The sequence below is a fragment of the Colobus angolensis genome, unplaced genomic scaffold (genome assembly GCF_000951035.1).
Source record: "Colobus angolensis palliatus isolate OR3802 unplaced genomic scaffold, Cang.pa_1.0 Scaffold46, whole genome shotgun sequence".
Taxonomy (NCBI): Eukaryota; Metazoa; Chordata; class Mammalia; order Primates; family Cercopithecidae; genus Colobus; species Colobus angolensis.
The window spans coordinates 10,449,755-10,466,460 of NW_012118043.1; the positions used below are offsets into that span (position 1 = coordinate 10,449,755).

The window sequence follows — 16,706 nt, forward strand, 5'->3', positions numbered from 1 at the left end:
TATACATATTTTATATACAATATGCATTATATTATAATGTATATTATAATGTGTGTGTTACATATGTTAATATGCATATGCAAAATATATATTAGGCCAGGCATGGTGGCTCATACCTGTAATCCCAGCACTTTGGTAGACCAAGGTGGGTAGATTACTTGAGGTCAGGAGTTTGAGACCAGCCTGGCCTACATGGTGAAATCCCGTCTCTACTAAAACTACAAAAATTAGCCAGGTGTGGTGGCATGTCCCTGTAATCCCAGCTACTTAGGGGGCTGAGGCACTCGAATCATTTGAACCCAAGAAACCCAAGAACAGGACCTTGCAGTGAGCCGAGATTGTGCCACTGGACTCCAGGCTGGGTAATAGAATGAGATTCGGTCCAAAAAAAAAAATTGCCACAACCACCTGAACCTTTAACAGCGTTTTTTCAGCCTAGGACCCAATGCAGAATAATACATTGCATTTAGTTGTTAATTTGTTTTTATGTCCTTTAATCTGGAATTGTTTCTGAGCCTTTATGTTTCATGACATTTTGAAGAGTAATAGACTAGTTATTTTACGGAATGTTCTTTCTTGAATTTTGCCTGATCTGCATGTTTAAATTTTAGTTTCACTTTCTTGGCAGGACTACTACATAAATGATATTTTGTCCTCAATGCATCACATCAGGAGGCATGTGATGTCAGTTTGTTCATTATTCATGTTAATTAACTCTGATCACTGACTAAAGGGAGGTCTGCCAAGTTTCTCCTATGTAGTTACCAGTGTCCTTTTTAATTACTGAAGTGAGCTGTAGAAGTATTCTTTAAAACTATGTAATAATCCTGTTTCTTATCAGATTCTGACATAATAGTTTTAGTATCCATTTATGATCCTTGCCTGACTCAGTTATTACCCTCGTGGTCACAGAGTAGTGACTAAAATGATGATTTTCTAACTCTGTTGTTTATTTTGTATTTCTTAGTTGGCACTGTACGGTAAGGAAGAACTTTCCTTTCTCCCTTCATTTATTCATTCACTCATTCACTTTTTACAATTTTAAATTCCTTTAAGAAACATTGGTATCACTGTAGACTCATGGATACCTGTTTTATTTGACAAGTTGTAAATTAGCACTCTTGTTTTTTATTTTGGTTATCAAATTGTAGCAGATTTGGCCAGTGGGAGTTCCTTTCAGTCCAGATCCTATGTACTTTAGAAAGGTCAGGCTTGGTGGCCCATGCCTGTAATCCCAGCTACTCAGGAGGCTGGTGTCATCTTTGCTCATGCAACCTCCACCTCCCAGATTAAAGTAATTCTCTGCCGCAGCCTCCCAAGTAGCTGGGATTATAGGCGCCCACCACCACGCCCAGCTAATTTTTGTGTTTTTAGTAGAGATGGGATTTCACCATCTTGGACAGGCTGGTCTTGAACTCCTGACCTTGTGATCCACCCGCCTTGGCCTCCCAAAGTGCTGGGATTACAGGCGTGAGCCACCAAGCCTGACCTTTTTTGTGCTAATGAATTATTTTTAATCTGTGAAAAGTACTGAAAGTTATTGCAGTTCTGTAACAACAATAATCATTAGCTTGTGAAAAGCACACATTTCAGAATTTATTGTAATACCTCTTATGCCCACTTTTGTAGAATAAAGTCAAGATATATTTAAATTCTTTCTATTCTGTTTTGTGACTTTGTTCCTATTTTCTGTTGGTATAGTTTTAAATTTAAATGTCATCTCAGATAACCTCTAAGAAAAATAATTTTTTTATTTTATTTTTTTCATGAAACCATTTGGAAGATGAAATATTAATTTTCTGGAAAAATATTAATTTTCTGCTTTATGGTTTCTACAACCCTCAGTAGATTCTAAAAATGGAAAACCAATCGAGCATTTATAGGTGTCTTTGTAAATAGTATTTGCTATAGAACAAAATTGTGTGACTACACCCATGAAAATGAAGTATAATCATATATCACTAACTTTGGGCCTCTCAAGTCATCAGGATAGAAAACTTTTATTTTGCTCTTTTTATATACTAAGTACTATTTTAAACTCCCCCCTTGCCTGCCCAAGCTCGAGTGCAGTGATCTCAGCTCACTGCAACCTCCACCTCCTGGGTTCAAACAGTTCCCATGCTTCAGCCTCCCAGGTAGCTGGGATGACAGGCATATGCCACCGTGCCCAGCTAATTTTTGTATTTTCAAGAGATTCTCATGCCTCAGCCTCCCCAAATAGCTGGGATGACAGGCATGTGCCACCGTGCCCAGCTAATTTTTGCATTTTTAGTAGAGATGAAATTTCACTATGTTGACCAGGCTGGTCTCAAGCTCCTGACCTCAAGTGATCCACCCACCTTGGCCTCCCAAAGTGCTGGGATTACAGGAGGGAGCCACCAGGCTGGTGACTTTTAAGTCTTTTACATTTAAGTCTTTTTAAGTCTTTACATTTGTTTCATTTTAAGTCTTTACATTTGTTTCAAAATATCCCCATTTTCGTTTTATTGATGATGAAACCAAAGATATTAAATAGCCTTAGGTCACATAGCTATGGCACACCACTCAAATCCAGGTTTTTAAATTTTTTTCATTGTCTCTTCCCGTTTTCTGCTACTAATGTGTTGTTTATGGTAGCTTGCACTACTCTTCCACTTTACCCATGTCTTCTGATGTTGGCCTTATGGCAAACTTTTTATTTTGAAACAGAGTCTTGCTCTGTCGCCCAGGCTGGAGTGTAGTAGTGTGATCTCAGCTCACTGCAGGCAACCTCCACTTCCCAGGTTCAAGCAATTCTCCTGCCTCAGCTTCCCAAGTAGCTGGGATTATAGGAGCCTGCCACCACACCCAGATAATTTTTGTATTTTTGGTAGAAAGAAGGTTGCACCATGTTGGCCAGGCTGGTCTTGAACTCCTGACCTCAGGTGATCTGCCTGCCTTGGCCTCCCAAAGTTCTGGGATTCCAGGCGTGAGCCACCATGCTCGGCCAGCAAACTCTTATTTTTTGTATTTATTTATTTGCTTTTTTTTTTTCTTAGACAAGGACTTGCCCTGTTGCACAGGTTGGAGGGCAGTGACACAATCACAGTTCACTGCATCCTCAGGCCCTCAGCCTTCCAAGGAGCTGGGACCAAAGGTCTAAGCCACCATACCCCAGCTCATTTTTTAAAAGAAATATTTCATAGAGGTGGGGTCTCACTATGTTGCCCAGGCTGGTCTGGAACTCCTGGGCTCAAATGGGATCCTCCCACCACTGCCAACCCAAATACTGGTATTACATTCATGAGCCACAACACCCAGCTATATTTATCTTTTTTCGGATATCTTTTTATGTGTTTTAGTGGCAATTATTGGGAGAGATTAGATGCTAGTATTTAATACATCATCATGAACTAGACACGAACACATTCTTCAGACTGAATGTAATGTAGGGGGTGAGTTTCAATGTGGTCACATTTTGGCTGGGCACAGTGACTCACAGCTGTAATCCTAGCAGGTTGGGAGGCCAAGGCAGGTGGATGACTTCAGGCCAGGAGTTTGAGACCAGCCTGGGCAACATGACAAAACCCCATCTATACTAAAAATAAAAAAATTAGCTGAGCATAGTGGCGTGCTCCTGTAATCCCAGCTACTCGGGAGACTGAAGTGGGAGAATCGCTTGTACCTGGGAGGCAGAGGTTGCAGTGAGCCGAGATCGTGCCTCTGCACTCCAGCCTGGGGTGAGACTGTCTCAAAGAAAAAATAGTAGTCACATTTAAGCCAATAGCGGTTATTGGTTTTTGGATAGATTGTGACTTACTATTTATTTACTTTTATTTTAATTTGTGTTTTGGAAATGGAGTCTTGCTGTGTCACCCAGGCTGGAGAGTAGTGGTGCAATCTTGGCTCACTGCAACCTCTGCCTCCCAGGTTCAACCAATTCTCCTGCCTCTGCTTCCCGAGTAGCTGGGACTACAGTGCCCACTACCATGGCCAGCCAATTTTTATATTTTTAGTAGAAACAGGGTTTCACCATGTTGGCCAGGCTGGTCTCAAACTCCTGACCTCAGGTGATCCAGCCACCTCAGCCTCCCAAAGTGCTAGGATTACAGGCATGAGGCACCGTGCCTGGCTTGTGACTTGTTATTTATGTTTTTTTACGTTGATAGAGTCATGCTTTTCTTAGAAGACTACACACTTATTTCCATGACTGAGCTTATAAATTGTTTTGGTTACATACTTCTGATTATTCCTTGGTCATACTGATCAAAACCTTTTAGTATTCTTCTATCCATTTTTTATCTGTCTAGACTCCTAAGTCAAAAAGACACAAATCTAGGTTAATGCCTCCCTTTTCTTCATCAGCACACACACTGTACATCCTACTTGCTGTTTACCTTGTCATTATTTACCAAAAATGCATTTGGGTGCCAAGTCCTGAGGATATAATGGTGTCCTACAAGCAATCCTTAATCTCATGAGGCTCTTGGTTGTTTTTTATAAATTCTACCCTCTGAATATCTTCTTGCCATACTCTTTTAGCCCTACTACCATATTCTTAGTTTAATCCCTTACAGGTTGGTGCAAAAGTAATTGCAGTTTTTGCCATTACTTTTAATGGCAAAAAAAAACGCAATTACTTTTGCACCAGCCTAATACTTTCTTTTGAGGATCACATCAGAACCTTTCTGTTTTAGTAACCTCAGTTTCACCCTCTCTCCGTTCTAGGTTCTGTTACAGTAACTCTCAACCATGTGTATGCATGAGAAACTCTGATAATGTTTTTTAAAAAATACCTGACTACTCTCAAATACTGTTTGTATGTGTGGATTACTTTGCCAAATTTCTATCAAAATTGAAAGTGGACATACCTTTCTCTAAGGATTTGTGGTTCCAGGAATTTAGATTATAAATATATACTTGGATATGTGTACAAAGGCATAGGTACAAATATGTTCACTGTAGCATTTATGAATATTTAAAATTTAAAACATTCTACATGTTCATCTACAGAGAACCAGTTAAATACAGCAGGATAAAGGATGATGAGAAAATTTATATATGCATACATTTAGTTGAAACTTATTTTTGGATGTTTTATAAGAAACTATTAACAGTGGCTTTCTCAGTGGAAAACTAGAGATCTTTAGTGGGGAAGAAAGTTAATTTGAATTGTACACCAGTTATACTGTTGGATATTTTACCATGCACATCTAATGCTTTTTATTTTATTTTATTTTTTTGAGATGGAGTCTTGCTCTGTCGCCCAGGCTGGAGTGCAGTGGCGCGATCTCGGCTCACTGCAACCTCCGGCTCCTGGGTTCAAGCGATCCACTGCCTCAGCCTCCCATCTAATGCTTTTTAAATTAAAATACAGTCCAGGCACAGTGACTCACACTTGTAATCCCAACACTTTGGGAGGCTTAGGTGAGCAGATCACCTGAGGTCAGGAGTTTGAGACCAGCTCGTCCAACATGATGAAACTCGGTCTCTACTAAAAATACAAAAAATTGCTCAGCATGGTGGCATACACCTGTAATCCCAGATACTTGAGAGGCTGAGGCATGAGAATGACTTGAACCCGGGAGGTAGAGGTTGCGGTGAGCCAAGATCGCACCACTGCACTCCAGTCTAGGTGACAGAGTGAGACTCTGTCTCAAAATAAAAAATAATTATTTAGCAATGAACAATTGAAAAGTGAAATATTATGAAATGTATAAATATATTATTTACAACAGCGCCAAAAACATGAAACACTTAGGTATAAATCTAACAAAGTATGTACAAGATACGTATGCTGAAAAGTATAAAACATTAATGAAAGAGGCCGGGTGCGGTGGCTTACACCTGTAATCCCAGCACTTTGGGAGACTGAGGCACATGGACCACCTGAGGTTAGGGGTTCGAGACCAGCCTGGCCAATATGGCAAAATGCTGTCTCTACTAAAAATACAAAATTAGCCGGGCATGATGGCACATGCCTGTAATCCCAGCTACTCGGGAGGCTGAGACAGGAGAATCACTCGAACCCGGAAGGCCGAGGTTACAGTGAGCTGAGATTGCGCAACGGCGCTCCAGCCTGGGCAACAAGAGCAAAACTCCCTCTCAAAAAAAAAAAAGAGATTGCAAAAAGAGAATAGAAGCTCTACACCACACTGTTGACATATGATTTTTCTTTTTGCTCTTCCTTGTTTCCGATATTTGGAATTTATGTGTAAGCTTGACAATACAATTTCAGAGTCTTGAGTTGCCAAGAATTAACGTGCATTAGCCTGCTTCGTAATCCATTCTTTGGGAAATCTTTTAATTCTTTAATCACGGAAGTTAACGTTCTACTGCATGAGTTTTTTACTTGAGTTTTTCATACTTCTAATGATACATGTTTTTTAATTTAGGATCTAGTATCCTGCTAATAATACAGTACATTGATTGGATAATCCCCCATTTCCTAGAATTTATGAATCTTCTCTCTTTACTGAATTGTTTGCTATTTTGTATCACTGAGGATTTGCATCAGTGTTTGTGTATTTCTTAACATTTCCTTAAAAATGTTAGTGAATTTTACTCTGCCGTATTATTTTGAATTGTACAGCAAAATTGACTAATTTTTCTATTTATGTACAGTCTTATGAATTTTAATGTGTTTAGATTTTTGTAGTCATCACCATAATCAAGATACAGAACGGTTTCACCATCCCAGAAGACTTCTTCATACCATCCTTTTATAGTCATATGCTCACCCTAGCCAAAACTCATGGACATCAGTGATTATTTTTCATTACTATAGTTTGATCTTTCTAAGATTTCCAAATAAATGAAATCATACAACATGTAACTGTTTAGAGCATAATGTCTTTCACTGAGTATAATGTCTTCCCGGAAGTAATGTTTTTGAAATTAATTCAAGTTGTGTGAGTCAAAGTTGGTTCCTTTTTATTGCTGAATAATATTCCACTGTGTGGATACTTCAGTTTGCTTTATCCATCTGGCCACTGAAGGACATTGAGTTATGTCCAGCATTTGCCTGTCACAATTAAGTTTGTCATGAACATTTGTATGCAAATTTTTGTCTGAATTGGTAAGTACTCATTTCTATTAAGTAAATGCCCGGAGTAAAATTGCTAGGTTTTATGGTAATTATATATTTATTAGAAACTGTCAAACCATTTTCCAGAGTGGCTATACCATTCTGCATTCCTGCCAACAATGTATGAGCTTCAGTTATTGTGTGTCATCATTGGTACTTGATAATTTTTACTTTAGCCATCCTTCTAAGTATATAGTGGTATCTCATCATGCTTTTAACATATTTTTCCTTTTTTTTTTGAGACAGAGTCTCATTCTGTGGCTCAGGCTGGAGTGCGGTGGCACAATCTGGGATTACAGACACCTTCTACCACACCCAGCTAAGTTTTTGTATTTTTAGTAGAAACAGGATTTGCCACATTACCCAAGCTGGTCTTGAACTCCTGGGCTCAAGCTATCTGCCCACCTTGGCCTCCCAAAGTGCTGGGATTACAGGCATGAACCACCACACCGGGCCTAACATATGTTTTTCCTCATACTAAAGATGTTGAGGCTGGATGCACTGTCCCACGCCTATAATCCCAGCACCTTGGGAGGTCGAGACAGGAGGATCGTTTGAGCCCAGGAGTTTGAGATCAGCCTGGCCACCATGGTGAAACCCCGTCTCTACTAAAAATACAAAAATTAGCTGGTCATGCTAGCACACATCTGTAATCCTAGCTACTCAGAAAGCTGAGGCATGAGAATTCCTTGAACCTGGGAGGCGGAGGTTGCAGTGAACCGAGATCATGCCACTGTACTCCAGCCTGGGCAACAGAGTGAGACTTTGTCTGAAAAACCAAAACAAAACAAAAGGTGTTTTTTCATGTGTTTACTTATTTGTCAGCCTTATATCCTCTTTGGGAAAACCATATTGATTATTTGCATCTAAATGCTCATTTTGAAGAGGATGTTAATTGTCACTCTTATGAACCCAGTCTAAAAATGATAGACCAATACTGGCTGTCAGACACAATTAAGTTTAGTTCACTCTTTTATCATGCACCTGTCCACTAAAAAGTTTGAGCCTCCTTCTATTTAAGGTCTCTTGCCAACAGAAAAATAAAAGAGCCCAGATTTTCCACTGTCATTACGTGGATTTTTAGGATTTTAAACATATCCTATAGGTGTGGATAATATACATGTATACACACACACATACATGCATAATTATTTTCCTGTTATTCTCTAGTCTTAATTCAGAGTTTATTTTCCATGTAAACTCAGTTTTCTAAACTTAAACATTCCAGAAGCTTTACATTAATAATAAAATTAATCTTCAAGATGTGCAATATCTGTCATTAGCCACAAGCTGAATGATTCTCGCTGATTCAGTCAGCTAGTCAGAGATACGAAGGTATAGTTCTTTTAAAGAACTATTAAGGAAAGGGGCTAATAATTTTTTTTTTTATTAAAGTAGTGCTGGCTGCTATAATCAATTAATTTCAAAATCTCAGTGGCTTAACACATAGGAATTTATTTCTAACACCCATAACCATAAAGTGTCATTAGGGGAAGTAGGGTGTTATTGCTCTCCCCAGTCATTCAGGGACCAAGGTTTTCCTGGGGTGTTGGTGTCCTGGCAGACAGAAGATAGAAAGAAAAGGCACTTCTGCTTGTTAATTTGCCTAGAAATGTACAATACATGTTAGCGTTTCCTCCTAGGAACAGCATTTCCTCATGGAAACAGGAGGATGGAGAAGGTGGGTTGGAAGAAATTATTAGTCATCAGACTAATAATGACTTGCTGTCATTTGATGATCCTCTCCAGGCTCAGAGCAATGTTAATCAAAGGCAGAAGGGGTACTCAAGGTTGCAACAGTGGCTTTTGCCTTTTTCGATTTTCTATTCCTTGTTTCTTGTTTCATTTGTCCTCCAGAAAGACGAAGTTACTGAATAATGATTTCTGAACGAGTTAGGATAACATTGCTGGTGTGGAGGATAAAATATCAAAATGACTAAGAGTGAAGCTTGATAGGAGAAGTTCTGAATTTTGTTTTGGTGTCGATAAGCTATATTGTTATGGAATTATGTCTGTGAGAAAGCAGAATGTTTCCCAGTCAATGAGAGCATGCTTTTTATTTTAAGGTAATGCAGTGGAGTCCCTTTAAAAGTAAACTTAAAAGGAATACCAATGTGTGAAACAGATTAGAATGGGAATTCTATATTTGTAACAGATAATGGGATGACCAAATGTCTCTCTTCCCTCATAACCCCTGAAAAGAAACTTCTTTAAAACTATGAAACAGCCTGAAATATTTCTAGTGTAGGATAATAGAAAAGTAGAAGGAAAGGAAGTGATATTTATAATGAGTAGGACAATGACATAACCAAAATAAAGCAATTCTTCTTCAACATTAGTTTTTTCCAGCTTAATTTCTCATTGATTACTATTAATTTATGTATCACTCTTCTAGTAATTTAACAAATACGGTTTCAAATTCAAGGGAATTTTTAAAATCTTGTCTTTCTTTTCCATTCAGACTTCATTGTTATTGTACTTAATATTATAATTTAGAATTTACCTTAAGGTATCTCAGGACCATTGAACATCTTCTAGTGTAGTAGGGTGATTTGTTTAGCACTAATGTTTATAACTTGACAGTGTTGCAGTAGTCTATTTTCTGCATTCTGACATGAGTCATTTAATTATGTTTAATAAAATCCTGACATGATCTCATTAATGTTGCACCAAAGGCAGCACCACTTATTCCTCTAATTCTTTTTTTTCTTTCCTTTTTCGTTTTCTTTTTCTTTGCCTTTTTTTTTTTTTAAGTCAGTCTCTGTCGCCCAGGCTGGAGTGCATTGGCGTGATCTTGACTCATACAACCTCTGCCTCCCAGGTTCAAATCATTCTCCTGCCTCAGCCTCCCCAGTAACCAGGAATACAGGCATGTGCCACCACGCTTGGCTAATTTTTTGTATTTTTAGTAGAGACAGGGTTTTGCCATGTTGACCAGGCTGGTCTAGAACTCCTGACCTCAGGTGATCCACCCACCTCCGCCTCCCAAAGTTCTGGGATTACAGGCATGAGCCACTGCACCCAGGACCAGGTTATTCCTCATACCTCCAATTCTTAAGAGTTATTGTCAGTCTCAAGTAGGAAGTATCTTTTGCTTGAGTGATCTGAAACCTTAAAATTTATTATTTTTTTTCTTTTTTAGACAGAGTCTCACTCTGTCACCCAGGCTGAAGTACAGTGGCATGATCTCGACTCACTGCAACCTTCGCCTCCTGGGTTAAAGTGATTCTCACGTCTCAGCCTCCAAGTAGCTTGGACTACAGGTGTGTACCACCACGCCCGGTAATTTTTTGTATTTTTAATAGAGACAGGATTTTACCATGTTGGCCAGGCTGGTGTCGAACTCCTGACCTTAGGTAATCCACCCGCCTTGGCCTCCCAAAATGCTGGGATTACAGACATGAACCACTGCGCCTGGCCTGAAACCGGAAAATTTTAAAGTAAAATCAGCTAGGCCGGGCATGGTGGCTCACACCTGTAATCCCACTTTGGGAGGCTGAGGTGGGTGGATCACAAGCTCAGGAGTTCGAGACCATCCTGGCCAACATAGTGAAACCCCATCTGTACTGAAAATATAAAAATTACCCCGGTATGGTGGCATGCGCCTGTAGTCCCAGCTACTCAGGTGGCTGAGGCTGGAGAATCCCATGAACCCGGGAGGAGGAGGTTGCAGTGAGCCAAGACCACATCATTGCACTCCAGCCTGGGTGACAGAGTGAGATTCCATCTCAAAAAATAAAAAAAAAGTAAAATCAGCTGTAACTCGCAACTAGTTCCTGCAGCATTCTACTTGTTGATTTCCCTTTTATTATCTACATATATTTACCTTTATGGTTTGTAGTTTATCAAGTGGAGAAGATAATAGTGACACTAGATAAATTTACTGATTAAATAATGGAATACTGGCTGGGCGCGGTGACTCACACCTGTAATCCCAGCACTTTGGGAGGTCCAGGTGGGTGGATCACCTGAGGTCAGGAGTTAGAGACCAGCCTGACCAACATGGTGAACCCTGTCTCTACTAAAAATACAAAAATTAGCTGGGCGTGGTGGCACTTGCCTGTAATCCCAGCTGCTCAGGGGGCTGAGGCAGGAGAACCGCTTAACCCGCCACTGCACTCTAGCCTGGGGGACAGCAAGACTCGATCTCAAAAAATAAAATAAAATAAAGGAATATCAATATTAGGTATGCTTTATTGCAAAAAGATACATCATTTATTCAAAAAATGTAGTAAACATTTTGTGTACAAAAATGCAGTAAAAGACTTACCCAAAGCCCGGGCGACAGTGCAAGACTCCGTCTCAAAAAAAAAAAAACTGAAAAGGTGCTCATCCTCATTGTATTTAGAGAAATGTAAAATTAAAACCACTACTCATATGTAATAGAATTTCCAAACTTAAGTAATCTGATATCAAGTGTTGGTAGAAATGTGAAGACACAGCAACTGTCAATGACTAGTAGATACACTTTGGATAACAGTTTGGGAATATCTAATAACATTATACATACACATACTGTATGATCCAGAAGTCCTATTCTTAGAGCGTCAGGAATAGGATTTTGTCTCTGTTTTCCAGAGAGACAGATATCAGAATTCAGGAAAGTAAGATTAATTAAAGATTACAATGTAAAAAAGAACTCCAATTTGGATAGGTTTTTTACTACATTTTTGTTTAAATACTTGATGTATCTCACTGCAATAAAGCATACTTAATATCAATATTCTCAAAATGCAGTCTGGGAACCCATGGGGGGTTTCCAGGAGAGGTCCATGAAGTCAAAACTATTTTTACAATAAGATCAAGATGTTACTTCCTTTTTTCACTCATTCTCTTGCAAGTGTACAAGTGGAGTATTGGTGTCATAGCAAGGAATATTCATGTTATCTACAAAGGTTATTAAACTGTACCTTCTTTTCCCAAACTACTTTGTGAGACTGGATTTTTTTCGTATACTTCAATGAAAACAATATATTGTAACATAATCCAAAACAAGAAAATTCAGTTGTTTTCTGTTAAGACAGACCTTAAAGAGATTTGCAAAAATGTAAAACAGTGCTACTCTTACTAAATATTCTTTCCTTTAGAAAATTTATTTTGAGGTCAGGCGCAGTGGCTCACACCTGTAATCCCAACATTTTGGGAGGCCGAGGTGGGCAGATCATGAAGTCAGCAGTTCCAGACCAGCCTGGCCAACATGGTGAAACCCTGTCTCTACTAAAAATGCAAAAATTAGCCAGGCATGGGCGTGGGCGCCTGTAACCCCAGCTACTCGGGAACCTGAGCCAGGAGAATTGCTTGAACCCGGGAGGCGGAGGTTGCAGTGAGCCAAGAGTGCACCATTGCACTTTACCCTGGGCAACAAAGTGAGACTTCATCTCAAAAAAAAAAAAAAATTATTTTGTTTTGGGGCCGGTTGCGGTGGCTCACGCCTGTGGTCCCTAGCACTTTGGGAGGCAGAAGTAGGAGGATCGCCTGATCTCAGAAGTTCGAAACCAGCCTGGGCAACATGGCAAAACCCCATCTCTACTAAAATCCAAAAACTTAGTCGGGCGTGCGCCTGTAGTCCCAGCTGCTCAGGAGGCTGAGGTGGGAGAATTGTTTGAACCCGGGAGGTGGAGTTTGCAGTGAGCCGAGATCATGCCACTGCACTCCAGCCTGGGCGATAGAGCAAGACTCTGTCTCCAAAAACAAAAAAAAGAAAGAAAATTTATTGATAATCGGGTACCATGGCTCAGACCTGTAGTCCTAGCAGTATGGGGCACCAAGGTGGGTGGATTGCTTGAGTCTGGGAGTTCGAGACCAGCCTGCGCATCATGGTGAAAGCCCGCCTCTACTCAAAATAGAAAAGTTAACCAGACATGATGGTGCATGCCTGTAGTCCCAGCTACTTGGGAGGCTGAGGTGGGAGGGCCACCTGAGCCAGCGAGGCTGAGGCCACAGTGGGCCGTGATCACACCACTGCACTCCAGCCTGAGTGACAAAGTGAGACCCTATCTCAAAAAAAAAAAAAAAAAAAGTTTATTTCTTTTCAGAAAGTTTTATTATTTGTTATGTAATAAATTTTTTAAGTGAATTAAGTATTTTATAAACATTTCTTAGTTTTAGTTTCTAATACAATAGTATTGAGAGATATAACCCACATAAGGAAAAACTCTTTTGGACTCTTGGTAACTTTTAAGAGTACAAACAGGTCCTGAGAATTAAAAACTCTGAAAACCTCTGCCCTAGCATGCAGAGTGCACCAAGAGACATGTATAAGCATGTTCATCGCAATATGATCCATAATGGCCTAAAACTCAAAGCAGTGTAAAAGTTTATCAATGATAGATGAATAGGGAGTATTCTAAATATTACACAGAACTAAAAACTAATGAACTCTAGGTACATGCAACATCAATAAATCTGAAACGTAAATGTTAAATGAAAAACGTCAGACTCAAAGTAATACATATTGTATGATTACATTTATGTATTGTTCAACGATATGCATAAAATCTTTAGGAATGCAGACTTAGGTAATTAAAATATGCCAATTCCCAAATAATCCATAATAACTGTTGCCCTTGGGAGAAGAAAGATGCTATATTGGGAGGATATGCTAGCAATGTTTTATTTCCTGATGTGGGTGGTAGTTACACGGGTATTTTTTGCTTTATATTCATTAAGCTTTATACTCATAAGTGTACTTTTTGATATGATTATTTTCACATTAAAATTCTTTAAAACAAGTAGAAATTTTCTTATAGAATGTGGGTAAATACTTTAGATTCAGTTATTTCAACTATAAAATTTGGATAAAAATTATTTCATCAGTCTCCTTTTAAAAATTCGACTAAGCAAAATATTCATGACACTACATTTTTGTTTAAAGATAGTGCTATTTCAATCTATATTTATTCCTATATGTTGTGTCTTTATTCTCCAGACTGATATATTGGTTTGTCCTTTTTAACCAAATATTTTATACATTCTCATTAATTATACAAAAATTTGGACTTGAAGCTATACTATCAAATAACAACTGTGATAAATATTATTATCTTAGCACGGTGCAAACAGATTATCTCTTTTTTTTGAATTTTTCATTAAAAAAAATTTTTTTTCATTTGATACAGATAGTCGTGCAAGCACTGCAGTGTTCCCATTACTCGATTCTTTGGCAGTTGGTGAAAATTACTGATGGTTCTCCTTCCAAAGTAAGTAAGAGTTTCTGTAGGCAGAAGGGTTATTACTGAAATAATAACCTTGCTTAAATATTTAATAATTTACTATTATCTGTTATTGTATAATATAAATTATTGTAATATTTAATAAAATATATGATTATTACCAGTTCTTGGTTTATCTTATGAGTAAGTATACATTTACCTCTTTGGGAAGAGCCAAACTCTTCAAGCAAAAGACACATAGTTATGTGTGTGTATATGTATGTACACATGCACACAGATTAAAGCTTCTTATATAAAATCACTGTAGTAGACACAAGAGCTCTGGTAGGTAACATGCTATTAAAAGAATAACATTGAGGCCGTGCATGGTGGCTCACGCCTATAATCCCAGCTTTGGGAGGCCAAGGCAGGCAGATCACTTGAGGTCAGGGGTTCAAGAACAGCCTGGCCAACATGGTGAAACTCCGTCTCTACTAAGAATACAAAAATTAGCTGGGCATGGTGGTGCACACCTGTAGTCCCAGCTACTCAGGAGGCTGAGGTAGGAGAATCACTTGAACCGAGGAGGTAGAGGTTGCAGTGAGCTCAGATCACACCACTGCCCTCCAGCCTGAGCAACAGAGTGAGAGACTGTCTCAAAAAAAAAAAAGAACACAAACATTAGCTGGATGTGGTGTTGGGCACCTGTAATCCCAGCTACTGAGGAGGCTGAGGCAGGAGAATCGCTTGAACCCAGGAGGCAGAGGTTGCAGTGAGCCAAGATCGCGCCATTGCACTCCAGCCTGGGCAACAAGAACAAAACTCCATCTCACACACACACAAAAAAGAGTAACATCATTGAAAGGTAATAGTATGTAGCTTTTGATTCTGGCAGTATGATACCGAGAGACACAAAGTGAACAACTCTCTTGAAGTTAAAAACAACTTAAAATGTGGGTAAATTGGCCGGGCGCGGTGGCTCAAGCCTGTAATCCCAGCACTTTGGGAGGCCGAGACGGGCGGATCACGAGGTCAGAAGATCGAGACCATCCTGGCTAACACAGTGAAACCCCGTCTCTACTAAAAAATGCAAAAAACTAGCTGGGCGAGGTGGCGGGCGCCTGTAGTCCCAACTACTCGGGAGGCTGAGGCAGGAGAATGGCGCAAACTCGGGAGGCGGAGCTTGCAGTGAGCCGGGATCCGGCCACTGCACTCCAGCCTGGATGACACAGCGAGACTCCGTCTCAAAAAAAAAAAAAAAAGTGGGTAAATTTTTTTATTTTATTTTAATGTATCCATGACCATGCAAAACAGAAAGAAAAATGGGGGCTAGGGATTAAATGAAAAGTAAGATCAAGAAAGCCAAAAAGAGCACTGAAGACTGCTTTACCTTGAGGATCGTTTCTAATGTACAGTCCAAGGTCCATCCAGGATAGAATGTCTCATAGGTGGCCACATCTCTCAGATTATTTTGGGATCCTAACGAGCTGCTCTCAGCACAGTGGTGAACTAGAAATAAACCCACGCCAGTTTCCTTCAGGGGCTGGGGGATTATAAGGAAAAGAGTCTGTCTTAAAATGTGTCATTGATTAAAATGGGGAAAAATAAATCTCCTCTGAAAGTTTATGGCTTAGCTTTTGCGTAGGTTTTTACCTGAATTCATACTATTTTGATGGTAAAAAAGAAAGAAAAAAAGTTGAGATTTTGATTAAGTGTTCTATAATGGTGGTATCCCCAACCACCTAACAAAATCAAATCCAAGTCTCTTCTGAAGGAACTTGCCTTAAAGAATTTTCCACAAGTAAAATCTTAAGCAAAGTGAGCTCACAGCAAAAATATCACTTATGAAAACAACCATGAAGAGAATCAGACAAAAAATACTTCACATTGGAATTATCTGACACAAATATAAAATAAATGTTTCAGTTATTTCATGTGATGAGAGGCCTGAACATAAGAAGCAAACATTTGATAAAGAATCAAATAAAGATATTAGTATGTTTGTATATCTTCCTGTTAACAAAACAAGCTGTTTAAACAGTAAAGATGATTAATGCATTTGCATTTAGAACCAGCAGCTTGATATGGAGTGTTATTTTTTCAGAGTAAGAATTTTTTTCCTTTCTGAGTAATAATTTGAGGATCTCTGCATTTAGAAAGTAGTAGGATTTTAAAATTCTTTCTAATTAGAAGAATGGTAATATATGGGTTAGCCTCTTGGTTTTTCTCTTTTATTAGTAATTTCAGTCTTAAAAAGCAAAAATAACAGTTAACGTTTTATTAGTAATGAAAGCCACTTTAAAACTGTTACAGCCAGGCACGGTGGCTCGCGCCTGTAATCCCAGCACTTTGGGAGGCCAAGGCGGGCAGATCACAAGGTCAAGAGATCGAGACCAGCCTGGCCAATATGGTGAAACCCTGTCTCTACTAAAAATACAAAAAACTAGTTGGGTGTGGTGGCGGGCGCCTGTAGTCCCAGCTACTCAGGAGGCTAAGGCAGGAGAATGCCA

The 16,706-nt window shown here is 39.2% G+C and overlaps 1 protein-coding gene across 2 annotated transcripts in view; it reads left to right on the top strand.

The window, feature by feature from the left end:
- The window catches only part of STAG1 (stromal antigen 1), a 301,019-nt gene that overhangs the window by 225,408 nt on the left and 58,905 nt on the right, over positions 1–16,706 (top strand). For both annotated transcript variants that reach the window (XM_011958167.1, XM_011958168.1), the window contains exon 21: positions 14,164–14,244. In XM_011958167.1, the coding sequence (XP_011813557.1) occupies positions 14,164–14,244 (81 nt within the window). The remainder of the gene's footprint in view (positions 1–14,163; positions 14,245–16,706) is intronic.